The 20,018-nt window shown below is 50.8% G+C and overlaps 5 protein-coding genes across 5 annotated transcripts; 3 read left to right on the top strand and 2 right to left on the bottom strand.

Annotated features, from left to right (window-relative positions):
• Positions 1 to 432: 432 nt before the first annotated feature.
• On the bottom strand, positions 433 to 2,452 carry LDX57_000288 (uncharacterized protein). The gene is made up of 8 exons (XM_046081936.1): positions 2,346 to 2,452; positions 2,233 to 2,289; positions 2,091 to 2,174; positions 1,919 to 2,034; positions 1,686 to 1,850; positions 1,318 to 1,623; positions 952 to 1,253; positions 433 to 826 (listed from the first exon to the last, which is right to left on the bottom strand). The coding sequence occupies exons 1-8, from the start codon at positions 2,366 to 2,368 to the stop codon at positions 512 to 514; spliced, it is 1,368 nt and encodes a 455-aa protein (XP_045937892.1). The 5' UTR covers positions 2,369 to 2,452; the 3' UTR covers positions 433 to 511.
• Positions 2,453 to 2,791: 339 nt separating this feature from the next.
• On the top strand, positions 2,792 to 5,091 carry LDX57_000287 (uncharacterized protein; the record flags this gene model as incomplete). Its single annotated transcript, XM_046081935.1, has 2 exons — positions 2,792 to 4,098; positions 4,158 to 5,091. 2 exons carry the CDS (start codon positions 2,792 to 2,794, stop codon positions 5,089 to 5,091), a joined length of 2,241 nt encoding a protein of 746 aa, XP_045937891.1.
• Positions 5,092 to 5,654: 563 nt separating this feature from the next.
• LDX57_000286 (uncharacterized protein) lies at positions 5,655 to 7,163 on the bottom strand (the record flags this gene model as incomplete). The annotated part of the gene is made up of 1 exon (XM_046081934.1): positions 5,655 to 7,163. The coding sequence occupies one exon, from the start codon at positions 7,161 to 7,163 to the stop codon at positions 5,655 to 5,657; it is 1,509 nt and encodes a 502-aa protein (XP_045937890.1).
• A 2,785-nt stretch (positions 7,164 to 9,948) lies between these two features.
• On the top strand, positions 9,949 to 13,822 carry LDX57_000285 (uncharacterized protein; the record flags this gene model as incomplete). Its single annotated transcript, XM_046081933.1, has 2 exons — positions 9,949 to 9,982; positions 10,029 to 13,822. 2 exons carry the CDS (start codon positions 9,949 to 9,951, stop codon positions 13,820 to 13,822), a joined length of 3,828 nt encoding a protein of 1,275 aa, XP_045937889.1.
• A 288-nt stretch (positions 13,823 to 14,110) lies between these two features.
• Positions 14,111 to 14,872, top strand: LDX57_000284 (alpha/beta fold hydrolase; the record flags this gene model as incomplete). Its single annotated transcript, XM_046081932.1, has 1 exon — positions 14,111 to 14,872. One exon carries the CDS (start codon positions 14,111 to 14,113, stop codon positions 14,870 to 14,872), a length of 762 nt encoding a protein of 253 aa, XP_045937888.1.
• Between the last annotated feature and the right edge of the window lie 5,146 nt (positions 14,873 to 20,018).

Here is a 20,018-nt window from a genome sequence, read left to right as displayed (position 1 = left end):
TGGCCACTGTTGTGCAAAGGTTAGGGCCGGCTGTGGAGATGGTGGACCGTCGTCCTATAGAACTGCTGGATATGCGCCGATCACTTCTGGCATGCGTTGCCATGGCGCACACCAAAGAATGTGATTGGGACGGCCCATAGGCAGTGACTGGGATTGCGGTCTTCTTCTCCTCACATTGCGGCCAAAATAAACCAGCGCTTAATGCAGTGGAGCAAGGCTGATCCTCCCGTGCTTCCGGCCGGGCAGGATCCTAGTGGATGGATCCACGTTGCACTGGCAGGTGTTAGTGTGGATATTCTAGGCTAGCCCAGCTGTACGTTTGTTTTCTACGTTCTCGAGGTCGCACAGAGAATTGGCTAGTCTGAAATCTGGAAGGAGTAGGGTCCTGCGGGGCTTTCCCCCTACCAGTGAGGCCATACTGAGATATTTGCTGCTGCACGGGCTGAACTCTCTTCCTAATCCTCTTCTACTGTACTGTACATATGTACAACTAGCCAGCTGGCTAACTGAGCTAATTTTGGTTAATCGTACTTCTGGAACCCTTTTCATCGCAACTCACATCCCTAGGCACCACTACCTTCTCTTCCTGACCGTAGTTCGTTGGCCGCACGCAGAACCAAGTCACGAAGACCATGCACAGCAATCCCACCCCTTGCAGAGAAAACGTCCAAGCAACTACATAAATTTGATCCAACCCCGCAGCTTCGGTGCCAAAGGTAGCGCAGAGTCCACCGGCCAGACAGCCTTTCGCAAACCCCGCAAAGCGAGCGAGCGTTTCGGGGTCGTTACTCAGAGAGGCAACGATCCACTGCACAACCACTTGATACTATTTAGTTCAACAAAAAAAAATTAGCTTTTCTTATGTCTGTTGCTCGATCTGATCTTGGCGCTTTTTTGTTGGGAAATAAGCCGTAAAGGCAGAACACAACGTGGGGTCCAGAGAACACTTACAGCAACCATATTGATCCCAAACAACAGCGTCAGGACGATAAACCCGCCGAACGGGCCGTCCGTCCAGTCCCACAGTGGAGGGTTTGTTAGATTGATGGGATGTTGTGACAACCACACGCAGAGGCCGATCCACAGTCCGAGCGTGAAGAGGCCCATCACGGCGATCGAAAGGAGGCCTCGTGCGCGTCGAGTGCCGATCCTCCGACTATCCAACAAGGCCATCGTCCCTACGGCCCCGACGGCCTGAAGGATGACGAATATCACCGAGTTAAGACTGCGCGTGCGGATGTTGAAATAGAGTGCTGCGAATCGTTAATTTCACCTGGACACTTGTTTGGAAACGGCACGAAAGGGAAGTATAGGTACAGTTAATAGACGAAAATGCGATAATTGCCACCTCGGAGCCAAACATGGGTAGGAGAAGCGCCAACATGCGCCAGTCCATAATTATCTGGCGTTGGCCCTTGAGCTCTTCCCACACGCCGCGATGAGGGTAGTGTGCGATAGGAGAGCCATCGGCGCGACGCACGTCAGCAGGAGAGATGATCCCAAACAAAGCGACCGGCAGCGATAGAGCCATTAGAATGATGAACACAATGTATACAGAGTCGGGACACTCGAGCTCCCCAGCGTTGAAATTGATGCCGAAGGCGACGAACGAAGCAATGGTGCCTGAAAATTAGCATCATTCGAATTTCCCTCTTAGGGGCTGTCAAAGATTGGAGAAGACGAACTTCCGACGCTTAGAAGACCCCATTGCATGGAGATATACGTTCCCTTCTTGTCTTCGGTCGCATAACTGAAGGCGATGAACCCTGCCGCCGTCCACAGATGAACGGCCGTGAGACCTAATATCGCACCCCCGAAGATTGGGAACCACAGGTTGCCCGTATTGCTGACTGTTGCAGTTCAGATTAGCATTTGCCGCGAATTTATTATCTCAACTGAGTTCTTAGACAATACATACAGTACCACAAGGAACCGACGTAGATGGGATACCCCAAAGTGCCAAAGACCAGGGTGTACTTAGGGCCAACGGTCGTCACCACAGAGCCGCTAAAAAAGCCAACGACGAAGTAAATCCTGCCCAAAGGTTAGTTGGCGGGGATCTGAGAATAAGGAAACGCTTCTAGACGCACGCGTAAAGAACCGAGTTCACGATGTTCTGCATCTGCGTGGCATTGGCGGGCCCGCCACCTGCCCCGAGGTTGGTGACAGCGACACTTGGGCGGTTAGAGACGTCGAACTATTGGTGACAATTACAATCACAGCGGCACTTACTAGAGCCCCGGTCCTAGTCCGACCACGATCGAGGCAAGGAGGTTCTGCACGAACGGACTAGAGGCGGTTAGCATGGCCTCTCGTGATCTCGAGTTTCAAAAGTCAAGCCTCACCTGTTCAGTCTGCCCAGCTGCATGATAAGTAGCGAAGGAGTAGCGAGCAGGAAAGAAGAGGGTCTAGAAATGTGACGGAAGACACAAGAGGGCAAGGACAACAGTAGATATGATGATACAGGGTATCGGACTCGTGGCAAGTGGCATGAGCAGGGTTATCTCAACCGTGAGCTCTCATTGGATTTAGGCCTAATACTCCGGAATCCTTTTGTCGGAGAAATTTAAACAAATGGCTCATTCATTAATCATCAATGAATGTAACGCGCAGGGATCGAATCCTGCCGAGAGGCTACTTAAAGCTTTAGAGCATCCCTAAACCCTTAGAACAATTAACCGGGATAGAGGAAGGAAATGAAATAGAAAGAGAAAGGCCACACATTTCGTATTCATCCTGCCCTAAGCCATTTCCCCTTATTCCCATACTGATTGTCTCCGTGTCCGTGTAAATGGCCGCAACCCACATTATCGGATACGCCGACCCTCTGACGGCCTCGCCTGGCCAGACCGTGGCCATTCACGTCTCCTGCCACCGTGAGAAATACACCAGTGAATTAGTCCGTTTGGGCCCCGGCCAACTCAACCATCCTGACGCTCCGCCCGAGGATCGTCGTCGCGTAGACTCCCTTGCGTCCGTCTCCCACGCCGGTCGCCCACAGTACTCCCGTCTTGGGTCGTTTGCGTCGGTGCCCTGGAAAGGAGAGCTTCTGGGTCAGAAGGATGCAGTGACCGTGTCCTTCTGGGCGCAGCCCACTCTCCCACGTGCTGGTCATGAACAGTATCTGTTTTCATCCCTCGAGCCGGACGACCGGGCGGGACTGGCAGCGCTGATCGACAATGAGGGAACTCTCGTTCTGTGCTCCGGAAGCTCCGATGGCATACGGCGTGTTACATCGTCAATCCGCCTCGAGCGTGGGCGATGGTATCGTCTAGCCCTCACCTGGGATCAATCATCCAACGTTGTCGGCGCCGACGTGCAGGCCAAGGCCGGCGATGTCGGACAGGCTTCCACCTCAAAGACCGAAACCCAGTCCGTGAAGGCAATGCAGCTGGTGTCATCGCAGACGTTGACAATTGCCAGTCACTCCAGTGCTGACCGCGTGGCTCCCCACCCTCTGTCTTCTTCGAGTTTCAACGGCAAGATCGACGGTTTCCGCGTGGAGGTCGGATCGGAGCACATTCTAGACCTAGATTTCAGCAAAGACATTACTACGGACGCTCTGCGAGATCTTTCCCCCCGGGCCACCCATGGAGTTCTCGTGAATTCTCCCGCCCGTGCAGTGACCAGTCATGATTGGAATGCTCGCGACGTGGACTGGACTCGCGCATCGTACGGTTACGGTGCCATTCACTTCCACGACGACGATCTAGACGACGCAGCGTGGGAAAAGGACTTCGACGTCAAGCTCCCCGAAGATCTTCATTCGGGATGCTACGGCGTCGTCATATCAGATGGCGAGACCGAAGATGTCATTCCGATCTTTGTTCGACCTGATCTATCCAAATCGTCTAACCCCCCGGTTGCTCTGATCATGCCCACCTTCACCTATACTGCGTACGCAAACGACCGTATGTACGACACCTCTCGTGATGTACACATCGACATCCCCGGGTCCGACTCTGTGACAAAAAGCCGTCACATCCAGATCCTCGAGGCCCGACCGGATCTAGGGATCTCGCTGTATGACAGCCACAATGATGGCTCTGGCACCACGCATTCCTCGACCAAGCGAGTTGTTCTCAACATGAGACCCGAGTAAGTCTCTTCTATTCCCTTTTACTAGATGCCTTCATATCTAACACATTCCTCTACAGCTACTTTCACTGGGGCTTCGGCGGACCTCGTGAATTCCCAGCAGACCTCTGGTTCGTCGGCTTCTTAGACAGAGAACTCGGTCGCGACAACTACGACATCATCACCGACCACGACCTCTCCATATACGGGCCCTCCCTCCTTCTTCGCTACTCCGTCGCTCTCTCCTGCAGCCACCCAGAGTACCCGACCTTCGCCATGCTTGACACCTACGACGCCTTCCTCGCTCAAGGTGGCTTCTTTCTCTACCTCGGCGGCAACGGCTACTACTGGGTGACGGGGCATCAAGCCACACAACCCCATCGCATCGAAGTCCGTCGCGCCGACCAAGGCTGCCGCACCTTCAACCTACCCCCAGGACACTGGCACCTCGCCAGCACCGGCGAACTGGGCGGACTATGGCGCTCACGAGGCCGCACCCCGAACCGACTAATGGGCCTGGGCTCCGACGCCTGCGGAATGGGCCAAGGGGCTCCGTACGGGATCGTGTCCGAGGCGCGTCGCAACCCAGCCCTGGCCTTCCTCTTCGATAGTCCCCGTCTGCGAGACCCGTCAGTCACTACCATCGGGGACTTTGGGCTCGTTCAGGGCGCCGCGTCGGGTGATGAGATTGATCGGTTGGATTACTCGCTCGGGACGCCGAGGAATGCGATTATGGTTGCGACGACGAAGTTGGCTGGTGGTCATTCGGATAATTACGGTTTGTTCAATGAGGAAATCCTTTTCCCGATGGTCAATACAACGGGGACGACGAGTGATAAGGTCCGCAGCGACCTGGTTTATTATGAGACTGCGGCAGGAGGGGCGGTCTTTTCGGTCGGATCGATCAATTGGGTGGGTGCGTTGGCGTGGAAGAATTATGAGAATAATGTCGCGGAGATTACGGCGAATTCTGTCCATGAGTTCGTGAGGAGAGTTAGGGCAAGAGAGGGATAGTTTACCTTGGGGTTTATTGGAGTGGCATATCAGATAGAGGGTTGAGGGTTTGGAATTGCCAGCGTTCAAGGAGATTGTGAGATAAATGGAAGGGTGGTTCGATTTAAGAAATCGAGTCTTGTCTCAATGCCGTCCTAAATATCTCAAATGTTTTAAGAATAAATCAATATGCTCAAAAAGTCGTCCGGATTTATTATCGTCGATCGATTGGCTCCTGTTGGGTTCATGGGGAAGTTAAGTTATGACCGCAGACGGGATACTGGAGTTGAGAGAGATGAGTAAAAGAAAGAAGAAATGAACAGACAAGGAAAATAAGAGAAACCAAGAGACACAGTGAAGAAATGCGGCGATGGAGTTGAAACAGTCTTGTGGGTTCTGATTTGCAAGTTGAGCGAAGTTGAGACATATTTTCGAACTTGTAAATGGCGCGGGACCAAAGTACGGAGCAAGAAGATCAATGAAGATGTCTTATTAGATAAATATCTATTGATCTTATCTACAACACAAGAGACATGGACAGTCAAATATAAAGATGGTGTTAATGTAGTAAGGTATTGAAATACTCAGACACCCTCCTCAGTATCCTTCTTCACCCTCCCCCAAACCCTCTGTATCAGATCGATGCCGAATCCAGTAAACAAGGTCAAAGCAACGACAAATGCAAGTCCACTCGGCCACCCATATGTCTTCTTGAACTCAGGAGCTTGTCCGCTAGGAAACTGTAACTGCTGAAAGGGAATAACAACCGCATATCCGAAGCTAACCATGAAGCCCAGCGTGAACGCCCGGAGTTGCTGGTCCCCACCACAGATGGAGTTGACCCAACTTGCGAGCAAAGGGGTATAGCAGCCATAGGAGCCCGTCAGGATAAAGACCGCCATTTTAAGCTTATGCGGGACATCCCAGATAGTGAGGATGATGTAACAGAATGTGAGCATACATCCGACGCCGAAGCAGACAATGTTCCGACGGCCTAGCTTATCCGATAAATAACCCGTCGAGATCATGAAGACGAAGTTGACGGCTCCGATGCAGGTCGGGATGTTGTTAATTTGTGGGACAGAGTATTGTCCCGTTGATTTGAGCCACAGGCTGAAATATTGCATCACGTACGAACCGCAAGTCAGTGTCCAGAGGGCATACGCGGCGGAAAACGTATATAGTTGCCAGGAGGTGAGAACGCGTTTGAAGATCGTGCGATCGAGACGCGCGTTAGATGCCCGACCGTCTTCTTGCATTCGTTCGAGCGCGCGATGTCTTTCCCACTTGGTGAGGTAGAATGCGGTCGTATTTTCAGGCGTGTCGGGGTAGAAGAAGAAACCGTAGATAGCGACGGGAATGGCGAGCAGGAAGTCAAAGATGAAGAGCCAACGCCAGGCGGGCATCCCATGTTTCCCTTCCATGCCAGTGTATAAGGCCGCTTGGAGATAGCCCGAAAACATTTGACCGAGAACACCAGACATTACAAACAGGCCGCTACGCCGAGCGATTTCGGACTTTTTATACCAACATCCGAGCACGTATTGAATGCCTGGCCAGGCCGCGGATTCGAATAGTCCGATGCAGAAGCGCAGCGCGTAGAATTCACTGGCAGTGTTACACTTGAAGAGGAAGAGCACGAAAAGAGACCATGACATCAGACAGAACGGAAGCCAGTATCGCGGTCGGATGAGGGTCAGGATCAGGTTGGAAAATGGGCCACCGATGATCTGTCCGGCATTGAAGAATGTGTTCATCCAGCTGAGTTCGTCACCAGGACCGAAGCCCAGATCCTCCTTCATACCAGAGACGTAGGCGTTGGATATGTTGTTTTGATCGAGTTGCTTGATGAAGAAGCAGAGGCAGCTGTAGCTCAAGAGGAACCAGTCCAGCTTGAAGATCAGGACCTTTTCCTCTCTAGACGTGCCAGGATCGTGCCAGTGAAATATATCCCAGCGTCGGCGTTGCGAGTTTTCATCGCTATGAAGGGACTCGTTCGTCGTAGTCTCAACAGTCACATCTTTCACCTCTAAGTTCCTGGCGCTGATATTTTTGGCGCCTTGCTCTGACGGATAGAACCTTGAAGAAGTCATATTCCCCAGCTGATAATTTGGTTATGCCCAGTGGGACGGTATGTATTGGAAAACCATTATTGAGAAAACACCAAGTGCTAGCATTTTATAAAAGCCATCACCCACCATCAACGAAAGCAAGATGGACAGCCCGATGGCGCAATCAACAAGCCGAGTCAAGACCTTGGCAGCGCGCAAATCGCCGGCCTATCTCAACCTGCCCTGTCGGGAAGTTTAGAGCGGAGTGGGGCCGGCGCGGGTTCTGCTTCTTAGTTCTAGCCGATGCAATGACTGACCAGCATCTCACTGGAACCTATCAAGTCACTGTGACATTGTCGCATGGACGGTGAATGATGAGCTAGGGGAACAGGTCTGCCGGGCCCACTTACATGAGCATTGCAATTGCCACCGGTCATTGCGTGAGGGGTCTAGGCCGTCCTAGTAACGCTTGTCATTTGATGTCATGTTTTTGTGTCACAATGATTCAGAGAAAAGAGAAATGGTATCCGCGATGGGGTGAGAAGGAGGATGAAGGCGACACAACCGCTGGTGACTCGGGTCCGGTGCATGAATGATGGTTGGATTCCGGTGCCGGTGCGCCCCAGTCATCCAGAATGTTCAGATAGCAGGTTGTCTTGCCCGCGATTTCTCCCAGAAGAGCGGAAAGCTCTTTCACTAACGAGTGAAGCCAATCCTGGTGTGCTGGATCTATCACGCATGGTCGGAGGGAGCCAGACTGGTTTATTAAACTAGCCTCGTAGGCAGATATTAGATTACTCAAGTCGACCATCACTTGAATGAGACCGCCCGCTGATGTCCATTTATCGGAGAATGCTCTCAATATGTCAATGCATGTTCTTATATCTTCCTTACCAGGAAAGGAGGTGTAGCATTCCCAAGAGAAACAATGTATCAATATCAGGCAAATAGGAACAAGACGGCATAATGTGACGCGATTCAAGGGTAACTGCCGATTGACCAGGAGGACCTGGTTATACTGCATGAACTTTCTGACGAGTGCCAATAAACTTGGTTCTTGGGGAGTCTTTGCCCGAGAATTGAATTGACAAGGGTAGTGAAGCAAGAGCATGAGATGATAATATCGTGCATTTAGCCATGCCATTGTGTCGTGGACTCGGACATTGTCGGGCTCCGGCCGAGCGATCAGGCAGCCATGGCTGTACCAGTTCTCGACATCGGCTCGAAACCGACTGATGATCGCATTGCGATCCGAGATCGAGAGGTTGCTAATACTTGTACGATTCTGTAGGTGAACCGTGGATAGTATCCTGCTTTCTAGCTGACGCAGCTCAATTACATGTCGACTCACTTGGAGCATAGTAGCTAGATCCGTGCGGTCGGGCGAAGCAAATTCCTCCACGGTAATTGCCGGGTAAGGAACATCCATTTCGTCAGAAACCAGGCCCGGCGACTGCCCGACGGAGACTGCCATCATTCTATCTAACACGAAGATGCTCCAAACAAGGCGTCGGCGAAGCTCGGTGGCTTTGGAGTTGTTGTGGGTTTGGTTCGTAGAGCGAGTGAGACCTTGGGTCATGGCCTGTCGGGTAATGATCCCAACGATGGACCAAGTAGAGGGGCCAGACGGATCAAATAGCGAGTATAGAGCGAGAAGGACTAGAATTTGGATGGAGTCAATATCTTCGTGAAGAATACATCGTTGGAGAATATCTGAGTAAGATATGTCGAAAGCCGGAGACCTGTCATACAGTGTTTTCCCTGAGCGTTGCAGGCTAGTATGACCTATCGCCATGATAATATGAAGTATCTGCAGCAGTTAATTCATGAGCCCTGGGACTAAAAATCTAGTTCACGCACTATTGAATCTGCATTCCGTATGTTTGGTTCCAAGCCCAAAGAGGAAAGATGAAGGATGCGTGTCTTATCGATGAAGGGATAGGCTCGATAGACATGATGGAAGAAGGCATCCACCAACGCAGTCCTGCCAGGGATATTCAGACGAGAGTCGACAGATGCTTGAGGAGGTGAAGAGGTTGGAAGTACGCCAGGGAGTTGAAGGTTTGCCTCTCCAGCGGGAGTAGCAGTTGCACGTGTGTCCGCAGTGTCACGTTTCTCCTCGTGGGCCTCGCGTCCTCCCGACCCCAAATCCTGACTTCTATCGACCATCGCAATTTCTCGCTCAACGTCATCCACATCTCGACCCATCACGTTCGCGATGTATTGACTCAATGCATCGACCCTTGCCTGTAGAAAGCGATAAGCGCCCGTCGAAGGCCCTAGTCCGCCAGAATAAGAGCATCTCTGACCCGCATGGACACAATGACCACATTCGGGCAAATTCCGGCTACATCGCTTTTTCAATCGTCGACAACGATCGCAAGCAGGATTCGACACCCTCGCGCTATTCCCCGAGCCTTCCAATCCAGGAGAAAACTCCGTCGACAGCCTGGGTCCAGAATCCGGGGTTGAGCGATGCAAGCGAAATCGTTGGGTTGTGAATCGGTGAGGCGGCTCGGCATTCTCCTTGCCTCTCTGCGGCGGCATGGCCGTCGAAATTTTCCAGGAGGGGAAGTTGATGTGGGGGGAGGTGATAATGCGCGATGGGTTTATCTTGAGCGGCAGTTGGTTCGTGATCCTGGCGCTGATGGTGTGATTTGCGGACCTTTGTCGATTGGATTTCCTCTCTAGGCGATGGCTTCGTTTAGCTACGTCAGTTTAAATACTGCAAGAGTATTGGGATGCTCGTCTTTGGGTCTCACTGGTCGTGTTTGTTTATATCTGGTCGCCTTGACTTTTGGCATGGTGACACGAAGAAGTCTCCATCATGAGCAATCCAGACGAGATCAATATCTCCATCGGTACGCGCATTTCGCATCCTCTTACCGACTTGAACTAACAATCAAGATCGTGGTGGCACATTCTGCGATGTTCTCGTCCAGGTCACCGGGCAACCCGACCGTGTGTTTAAACTCTTATCGGAAGACCCTGGCAATTACAGCGATGCCCCGACCGAAGCCATCCGGAGAGCACTTGAAGTTATTGAGGATCGGCATATTGCAAAAACCGAAAAGCTTGATGGCTCCCGGATTTCCTCTTGTCGCATAGGCACAACGCTGGCGACCAATGCTTTACTGGAAGGAAAAGGAGAAAGGTTCGCGTTCATCACTACGAAGGGATTCAAGGATGTGTGTGTTATCGGTGACCAAACGCGACCGAAGCTCTTTGATCTGAACGTTCGCAAAGCCTCTGCGTTGCATGACAAGGTCATGGAGATTGATGAAAGAGTCACTGTTGAGGATTATGACTTGAATCCGTTTCCGCTTGACAAGAGCAGTGAGCTGAAAGATCCATCTCTTGTTCGAACCATGAGCGGCGAGATCATACGAGTAATCAAGCCCTTGGACGCCTCCGAAGTGACGGCTGCCCTTCAAAAAATCAAGACCGAGGGGTATGATTCGGTCGCTATCAGCTTCATGCACTCGTACTTGTTTCCCGATCATGAAATTCAGGCGGCATCTCTTGCGCGGCAAATGGGCTTCAAGTACGTGACTACGTCGTCCGAAATAAGCCCAACAATAAAGTTTCTGCGTCGCAGTAACTCTGTATCCTCCGAAGCCTACCTCTACCCCATCATCAAGCAATACATCACAGATTTCGAAGAGGGATTCGCCACCTTGCCGATGAGGGTTGAATTCATGTGCTCTGATGGGGGATTGCGATCGTCTCAAAAATTTCGAGGCAACGAGGCTCTTCTTAGTGGTCCAGCTGGTGGCGTGGTTGGAATTGCAAAGACCTGTTTTGATCCCATAGATCGCACCCCGGTCATAGGATTCGACATGGGAGGTACTAGCACTGATGTGTCTAGATACGACGGCAATTATGAGTTCTTGAGTGAGACGACAATTGCTGGCCGCATTATTACTGTCCCCATGCTGAATATCGCGACCGTGGCTGCGGGCGGAGGCTCTATCCTGTTTGCCCGTAACGGACTGTTTACTGTCGGCCCTGATAGCGCCGGTGCACATCCTGGTCCTGCTTGCTACAGGAAAGGGGGACCGCTGACTGTCACGGATGCGAACCTCTTCCTAGGCAGATTGGTTTTGTCGGCTTTTCCACCTATTTTTGGAAAAGATGCAGACGAGCCACTCGATTATCAGGTGACTGCTCGGAAGTTTGGGGACATGACGAAGGAGATCATTATTCAAACAGGCCAAAATCTCTCAGCAGAAGAAGTTGCGTCGGGATTTTTGAACGTGGCCAACGAAACAATGAGCCGCCCAATTCGCAATGCGACCGAAGCCCGGGGATTCCATCCTGAGCATCATAATTTGGTTAGCTTCGGTGGTGCTGGCGGGCAGCATGCCTGTTCTATTGCCACTAGGCTTGGAATCCGACGAGTTCTAATTCACAAACATTCATCCATCCTATCTGCCGTTGGTATTTCTCAAGCTGATCTGCAGTATGAACAAGTCGAGCCATACGTTGGTACCTTCAACCTAAGCGCCCTGCCTGGGATTCGTGCTCGATTCGGTGCCCTCAAAAATAAGGTGAAAGAGGAATTGGTCGGTCAGGGTGCTTCTGTGGAGACAATAAAATTTGACGAGTCACTTAGTTTAAGATACAAGGGCACTGACACAAATCTGGTTATCTCGAAACCAGCTGACGAGAACTATGGCGCTGCCTTCAGAGCGGCGCATCTCCGAGAGTTCGCCTTCGTCTTAGAACGGGATATCATTGTCGATTCTGTCCATGTTCGTGGAACTGGAGATAGTAGCAGTGGTGTTCGGTCGGCTTCCCTATTCGAAGGGTTGGAGCAGATTTTGAACGATCAAAACCAAGCTTTAGCAAACACTTCACAAAAAGTATTTCTTGAGGGAGCATGGGAAGATGTACCGGTCCACAAACTTGAGTCCTTCTCTAACCATGCTATTGTGACCGGTCCAGCCTTGATCATCGATTCAACCCAGACCATCCTGGTCGAGCCACAATGGCAAGGCTATATACTGCCAAGACATGTCATTCTTGAACGAGTATCTGATGCCACTCCACTCTCTCCTGAGATCTTGTCGGAAACTATCAACCCCATCCAATTGTCCATTTTCTCGCACCGCTTCATGTCCATCGCCGAACAAATGGGCAATACGCTGCAGCGGACCTCAATCTCTACCAGCATCAAGGAACGCTTAGATTTCTCTTGTGCAATTTTCTCTCCGGATGGAAAGCTTGTGGCTAATGCTCCACACATTCCAATCCATCTTGGTAGTATGCAATACGCCATCCAGTATCAGCATCACCTATGGAATGGGAAGCTCCGCCCTGGCGATGTACTCATGACCAACCACCCGGAGTGTGGTGGGACGCATCTGCCAGATGTTACAGTTGTGACACCCGTCTTTGCAAAAGACAATGCAACCGTTATGTTCTATGTGGCAGCGCGAGGACATCATACCGATATTGGTGGGAAAGGAATTACTTCTATGATGCCTGATTCGAAGGAGCTATGGGAAGAGGGGCTGAATGTTAAATCCCTCAAAATTGTCAGCCACGGAGAATTTCTCGAGAATGCGGTCAGGGATGCCTTCATTCATGCAGGGACGTTTGCTGGGTGCAGCCCCACTCGTCGACTGGATGACAACATTTCTGATATCAAAGCCCAGATATCATCTAACCAGCGAGGTATCGTGCTTTTACAGAAGTTGTGTGACAACTTTACTATTCCGCTCGTTCACCGGCAGATGTACGCCATCCAGGCCAACGCGGAAGTTGCAGTGCGACAATTCTTCAAACACGTCAGCAAGGTGCACCCAGAACCACTCACAGCAGTAGATTACTTTGATGACGGGACTCCATTGAAAGTAACGATAGCGATCGATAAAGAGACGGGAAGTGCGGTTTACGACTTCAGCGGGACAGGTCCGCAAATGTGGGGAAATTACAATTGCCCCGTCTCTATCACTCATTCTGCTGTTATATATACAACTCGATGCCTAATGGATGTGGATATCCCTCTTAACGACGGATGCCTTGCCCCCATTGACATTCGCATTCCGAAAGGGTCAGTCTTACGGCCAAGCGCATCGGTCGCTATTTGCGGCAGTACACTTGCGAGTCAGCGCGTGATCGATACGATCCTAAGGGCATTCGGTAGATGCGCCGCTTTCTCTGGCTGTGCGAACAGCTTTGGCTGGGGAATTGGTGGCAAGAACCTGATTACAGGGGAAATTGAGCCCGGGTGGAATTACGGAGAAACTGTGGGCGGTGGGTGTGGTGCTGGTCCTTCATGGCATGGAGAGCATGCAATCCAGGCGCACTCGACCAACACAAAGATTACCGATGCGGAAGTCGTCGAGAAGCGAACTCCGGTGATTATTCGCCAGCACAGCATCAACTACGGAACTGGAGGACGGGGTCAGTTTAACGGCGGAGACGGAGCCACAAGGCTCATTGAAGCCAGGGTGCCGCTCAAATTTAGTATCTTGAGCGACCGACGGGTGTTTGCACCATATGGCATGCATGGGGGAGAAGAAGGAGCTGTGGGAAAGAACTTCCTCTATCGCTGGAACGATGATAGGAGTGGGTTTGAGAAACTATCCTTGGGCGGGAAGGCAGCTCTGAGCCTGGAAGCAGGAGAGATGATGGAAGTGAACAGTCCTGGGGGTGGTGGATGGGGAAATGCCACACAGACTCCGGCAAGTTAGTGCAAATGTTAATGAGTAAAGAAATACATACCTCTGGACGATAGCTAGACTGTCTGAGCACGTGCTCGGGCCCTAGTCAATCCCACTCGACCGATTGATCCTGCAAAGGCACTGTCACAATCCGATCATCTGCGAGTCGTTCCATAGTGATTCGGCATTCCCCCGATGGTTGATCATATGTGGAAATTTCGATCGGAGGCGATCCGCCGTGTCACAAGCCAGACCCAAGCTATATAGCTGCCTTCATCCCTTGGTCGATCTTCGCTCACATTGCCAACCTTGAGCACGATGGTGGATTTCATTTCGATCAACGGCGCTCAGCTGGCGTATCGTCTGACTGGACCACAGAACGCACCGTTAATCATCACTCTCCATGGAGGACGGGGATTCGGTAGTTTCTTCTCGCCCAGACCTCGTTTCTCCAATACTAATGGGATATTAGGAGACCACAAGTCCGATTTTGCAGCGTTTTCGCCTCTTTCAGACCGATACAGGGTGCTCTCGTTTGACTATCGGGGTCATGGACAGAGCTCGCGCACCAAGCCATATTCGTTCCAACAAATCGTCGATGATATCGAGGCACTCCGGGTTCATCATGTCGGGCCAGAACGGCAGTGCATCATTTGCGGCGGCAGCTTCGGAGGCTTCTTAGCGCAGCAGTACGCGATCCAATACGCGGACAAAGTATCCCATTTGATATTACGCGGAACTGCGCCTTCGCATCATCGTGAGGGTTCCCTGCTTGGTGCCAAGGCTTCGCTTTGGTATGCTGACGTTTCATCCGCAGACGAGGATAAAGCGATCCAGACGCTCGAAACTCGTCTTCATCGATCCCCGGGACTATCCGTGTCCATGCTGAAGGAGAAGATATTCGGGCAGTTTCAGAACGATGATGAGTTCCGGCTCGTGATGCTCTGCGCGGCGCCTTTGTATGCTGAAAAGTTCGACCCGGACGGGGCGCTGCGGAAGAATCTGGAGACGGTGTTTGATGCCGAGTCACATAGTAAGCAAACGAGCGCTCGATTTTCAGGAAGGGTTGATGTGTGGTAAACAGGTACTCATGTTCTCTAGATGATCTCTACTCAATATCGGAAAAGTATTTCGATTATAGAGCTGATTTGCGTCTCATCACCGCTCGAACGCTTGTTGTGGTCGGTGAATTTGACTGGATCTGTCCGCCGGGTCAATCGGAGATCATAGCCGCAGGCATTCCTAACGCAAGACTTGAGATCGTACATGACGCAAATCATGCCGTTCATTTAGAGAAGAACGAATACGTGGTGCAGGTGATGCGAGAGTTCCTGGACTGAGCAATTTGTTCGAAAAGACGTGAGAAAGATGGCCAGATGAGCGTGTGAGTGTCGCACGTATCATCCCACGTGGCATACACGTGGCGCGCCTTTAGTCATTCTTGTAAGCGAAACAGATGGGATATTTGTTCGGAACCTTCTCAAAATGCTGGCGCCACACGGACAGGAAGTGGTCGGCTCGTGTTCGACTGACGAGCGGGACATTCGTATTCAGCGTGGATTGATATCGTTCTTGACATGCCATAACATTTAAGTCGAGGCCATGACGCACGCCGTTGTTCCACGGATGAGAGATGAGAGAAGTGACTGTCAGTTGATGCAATGCCAAAATCCGAGACGATCGGTCGCTTATTCCGTACCAAGCGTCAAATGCCCTCAGTAAATCCCCAAGAGCAATGTGCACTACCCAGCTGCCTAATGCGTGAGATCCGGGACTTGATTTGGGAAGAAGTACTTGGTGGAATGTCCATCCATCTAGTCCGGACGAAGTCAAAGGTCAAAGCGATCCTGTGTGGGCTACGCGATGATCACCAGCGTATCATTTGCAAGGATCCATGCTGGGGAAAGAGCGAGGATGAGATCAAGATCAAACCGATTTATCATCGATCGAAAGTCGGCGGATTGTATACAGGCCCACTGGAGGAATTCCCTGTGACTTACACCAACTTACTCAGGTTGGTTTGTACGTGTCGACGAATATGAGAATGCGCTTTCTATTTCATCACCGAACGTTATGTATTTGGACAAGGACTAACATATGTGACAGATATGCAGAAAAATCTCCACCCTCTACACCCACAACTCTTTCCAAAGCAACCAGTTAGCTACCTTGATTCAGCTCTCTGCCACTCCAGCCCTGTCCCACATCCGTACGCTGAGCCTTTATCAATTCTTCTCAGTGGATTTCGACCCAATTCGCACGCCCAAGTGGATGAAAGTCTGCGGACCGATTGCACCGTATGATCTAGCAACCTGGCAGGAGGGGTGTCGCGCGCTCGTCCGGATGAGTAGACTGCGAGATCTGAACATCCACATTGGTGGCTATTCGCTGTGTTTTTTTGAGATGTTTTCAGCTGCTGTAGAGCCATTGAGAGATGTTCAACCCTCACGACAATTTGATGTTCTTCTGTCATGGGCCGATAAGGTGGTGGGATATGTGCTCCATGGGATGCCATTCGTAATGCGGGGGGTGTTGTATAAGGACTGTTGTTGATAATTTTGTCTTTCGGGCTTTTGCGGGAATTATATGGCGAGGCTGTACGGGAGAGTATCGTCATCTGGGTCAGGATGCGTATAACCACCGCTTTTCCACATCAACACAATCAGCACTGATGTCTTGGAATTCGTAGGCTGTCATAGATGGATCTTCTTGCTGGTACTGCGGTTGTCGACTTTTAATTTTATCAAAACGTGCGTCGCTCAACGGTTTGTCTTTGCATGTTGCCATTGTCGGTTCGGGATCGGATACGGAGGTAACTTGAATATCTCGTGCTGCTCGCGTCAAAGGGTTTCCAAGCAGTCGACAACGACCTATCAATCTTCCAGGGGCATTCTCGTCTAAAGCTTCCTCCCAGCGAGTCGATGTTCGAGTTCTCACTTGTGCAAGGCGATACGAGCTTCCTTCTGGCCTGACCGTCACCACAACTCTGTGTGTTTGAGTCGAGCTGGTTTGATCAACATGAATGGTGAGGTTCTGCCGGAAGATCTCAACGGGTATCGCACTGACAAGCTGATAATTCCATGGGCTTGATGGGCTCGGCTGGTTCACGAGGAAGGGTGGCACTTTTCTCCGTTCGCAAAATAGGAAGACGCTGGGTTGTGGACAAGCCCCTTCTCGCTCCTACTGCCGTGACTGAGTAGCCTCTATATGGAGTCTCCTCACGCATTGCTCTGCCTCTTCGAAGTCATGTTGAAATGTTGGTCTAGTCGAGGTCCCTAAGTTTCTGAACTCGAAGATTGGGGCAGGTTCTTCTGTGCCAAAAACCCACTCCGTTCGATCACGGAGAGCACCGATTTGGCTGTCGGCTTTATTGTCAAAGTCTCTAAGTAGGTCCTCCCCACCCTGGATCCCTTCAATCCAGTCACGCACTGACAGCCTGTGGCTCGCGATTTTGAATTGCAATGTATCAAACTGCCCGTTCGGTGCCGGGTTGGAGAGGGTGTCATCATACCCGCAGTACCGGGTGTCCAGCCTATACAGTACTTTGTAAGTCGCTATTAAGGATTGAAAATAAACCCGGTCACCTACCGAACTTCGCCCTCAACGGCCTCATAGCAAGCAGCTGTTCTCACGATGTTGTACAATGATTTACCTTGCAGCAGGTGTGCTAATCCGCTGATATTGAACATCGTTGAAAGTCTGTCCGAGGCATAATGGGTAAGATGAACTTGGGACTGCCATCACTCCCAGAGCTCCCGCATCCCTTTGCGTAGGAGAGTATCAGGGCAAAGAACCCAAGGATATCTTCCGAGAGGTCTTCCGGATTGATTCTCTCGGGCTTTGCCTGGAAAAATTCCCGCTGTGCCCATATCAGACTTCCTTTTCGTATCGCCGGCTTCAGTAGAAGACTCTCTTGCCCACGGTGCATTTGATGAATCAACCGATGGACAGCTCTGAGAGGCATCGGTGCCGTAATTTGTCGGGTCCAGGTGACCTCGTCGATGTTTATGGCGCTTTTCGGTGCCACAATATCAAATGGATTGAACGCATCAAAGTATCGGCCATCTATTCTCACTTGACTTTTGTCGCCCGGAGCGTCTGCGCGAGGGTTCCACGTAGCCTAACACCATGTTAATGTACAAATCATTCCAAGAAAGGTGAGACCGCAACAGATGTTGCGCAACTTCCGCTGCAGCAAGTGATGCCGTTTTTGTATTGAGCTTTATCTTCTTTCCATCCAAGATATATTCGGCTCCTAATTCACCTGGGGTTCCGCGCGTGTCGTCACCAGTAAGCTTCCATAGTTCAGAGCTGTGTCCATCAAGAGCCTTTCCTTTCGCCTGCTGGGTTTGCTTGGGTGTCATCTGAGTATTCCAACTCTTGAACCGAATCTCATCTGTCTCAAATTCGACCCCAATGCCAGGGGAGAAGTCTGGCCCCTGAGTGTTGAGAGAGGGCAAGGAGTTGGGTTCCGGACTTTCTTTGGAACCTAAGCACGACATGACAGTCTCTGTCTTGTGTTGAAGAAAGATATCTAGAAATCACGTATTCCAAGGGAGGCCTCAACAGAGGGAATGTGATAGGAGGTAGAAAACCGGGAATCTTCTGAGCAAATGCCAGCCTACGCTCAGATTTCTGGAGATTTTGAATGGCCATGGTCATCAGGGGCTACAGTTGAATAATTTACTGCCTGAAAGGCTTAAACATTACATTGTTTCTTCATCTCTTTGAAACCATTAACCGGAAAGTATAATTGATCAAGCGAGCTTATACAATGAAGGTTTGCTCTTTGTACTTAGCGGATGGCTATAAAGCGTTTGTGATTTCGCGTTTATCGGATGACATTTACACGTCTTGTAGTTCGTCTCCGTTTTACAGTGTATTTCTATACGGTAAATATAGCAATCACTATGCAAAGCCCAACAGCACCTCCGAACGGTTACTCACTACAGACGCTTCCTACAGAACTGCTGGTCAAGATTTATTGTCGTCTTGAATCCTTCTCTTATGTATATCACCTGGCGGCAACATGTCGCCGTCTTCAGTCTGTGTGGTCGGAAAACACAAATTCTATATACAAGCGAATTGCTCCAATCGAGATACGATGCCTCCGTCATGCGCGAAATTTACTGGCAGATCTAGGAGGATCAGCTCCTGGTTCCCCTGTGACAGTCTGGGATGTCCACCGCTTGACGCGCAGCATGTGCAATGTGCATAAAGCAATCAACTGCTTTGATAAAGAAATTACTCCTTTCCTAAAGCGTCAGTACACTTCCCCACCCTAACCCCACATTCTGAGACAGAATCTAATTGATGACAGAAATGCACGATCACCTGCACTTTTTTGCTGGAGGAGGAATACGCCCGCCATACCTTACATCTACGGAGAGTCGCCGGTTCATCCGTTGCTATTATCAGATGTGGGGGATCCTAATGCTGGCGAATGAGGACCAGGAGCCTCGTGCACAGTCGCTGCCGCTGAAGGATCTGCTCATTATGGAGGACATAGCTAAGTTAGAGGACTACAGTGTCCGCCCCAGTTATTGTTACCCAATCGGCGACGAGACTGTTCCAGAACGCAGCCGATTCCTTGACGCAATCGGTCATCAGACGATGGTAATGCATGAACGTATATATGGTTCGCGCTCGCATGGGTCTAATTCTACATCCTGGCAATATGATGGATTCCGATCTCATTACGCCGTGTTTGATCATGCACAAGAAGCCGCGATGTATGAAGCCTGCGGACGGTTTCTTATGCCACGCTACGAAGAAAATCCCCTGTGTCCGCCGGAATGGAACGTTGAAACCGACGAGGAAAGCTAGCGCCGTACTCTTGGACTACGCAAGAAGCCGGCACTTTCCAGAGGTTTAGTTCCCAATGACAAGCCAATGCAGCCAATCGGTTCGTTTTCATTTCTTTTGTTCTGTTCGCTATTCTGCCCGCCCACTTCTTTGTTCCCCTGCTTCCCCATTTTTTTGACATTTGATGAACCTTCAATTATGGAGCCTCCGCGACACGCGTCACGAAGAGCTCAGCAGTCAGGTAACATGCCATGCCAGATTGAATTCAAAGTCCCGGGTGATGAAGATCGATTTACGCAAGCCTCGCGGCAGCAGCTAATGTTCTCCAAAAGGGAACGCGATGAAGTCACTTTCTCTACAATCGTCAATGATTTTCCCGGAATGTGGCGTGGATGACTGCGTTCATTTTCTTTGTCCACGG

This window comes from Aspergillus melleus (assembly GCF_016097325.1).
Source record: "Aspergillus melleus strain CBS 546.65 chromosome Unknown contig1, whole genome shotgun sequence".
In the NCBI taxonomy this organism is placed as follows: domain Eukaryota; kingdom Fungi; phylum Ascomycota; class Eurotiomycetes; order Eurotiales; family Aspergillaceae; genus Aspergillus; species Aspergillus melleus.
This window is presented reverse-complemented; position numbering and strand designations above follow the sequence as displayed.

Excerpts from the sequence above, each read along its gene's own strand:
- LDX57_000288 (XM_046081936.1), bottom strand. The coding sequence starts at position 2,368 with ATGCAGCTGGGCAGACTGAACAG. Across the intron at positions 2,175-2,232 it reads GGACTAGGACCGGGGCTCTA|TGTCGCTGTCACCAACCTCG; the intron begins GTAAGTGCCGCT and ends TAACCGCCCAAG. Across the intron at positions 1,851-1,918 it reads CGTCGGTTCCTTGTGGTACT|TCAGCAATACGGGCAACCTG; the intron begins GTATGTATTGTC and ends GAACTGCAACAG.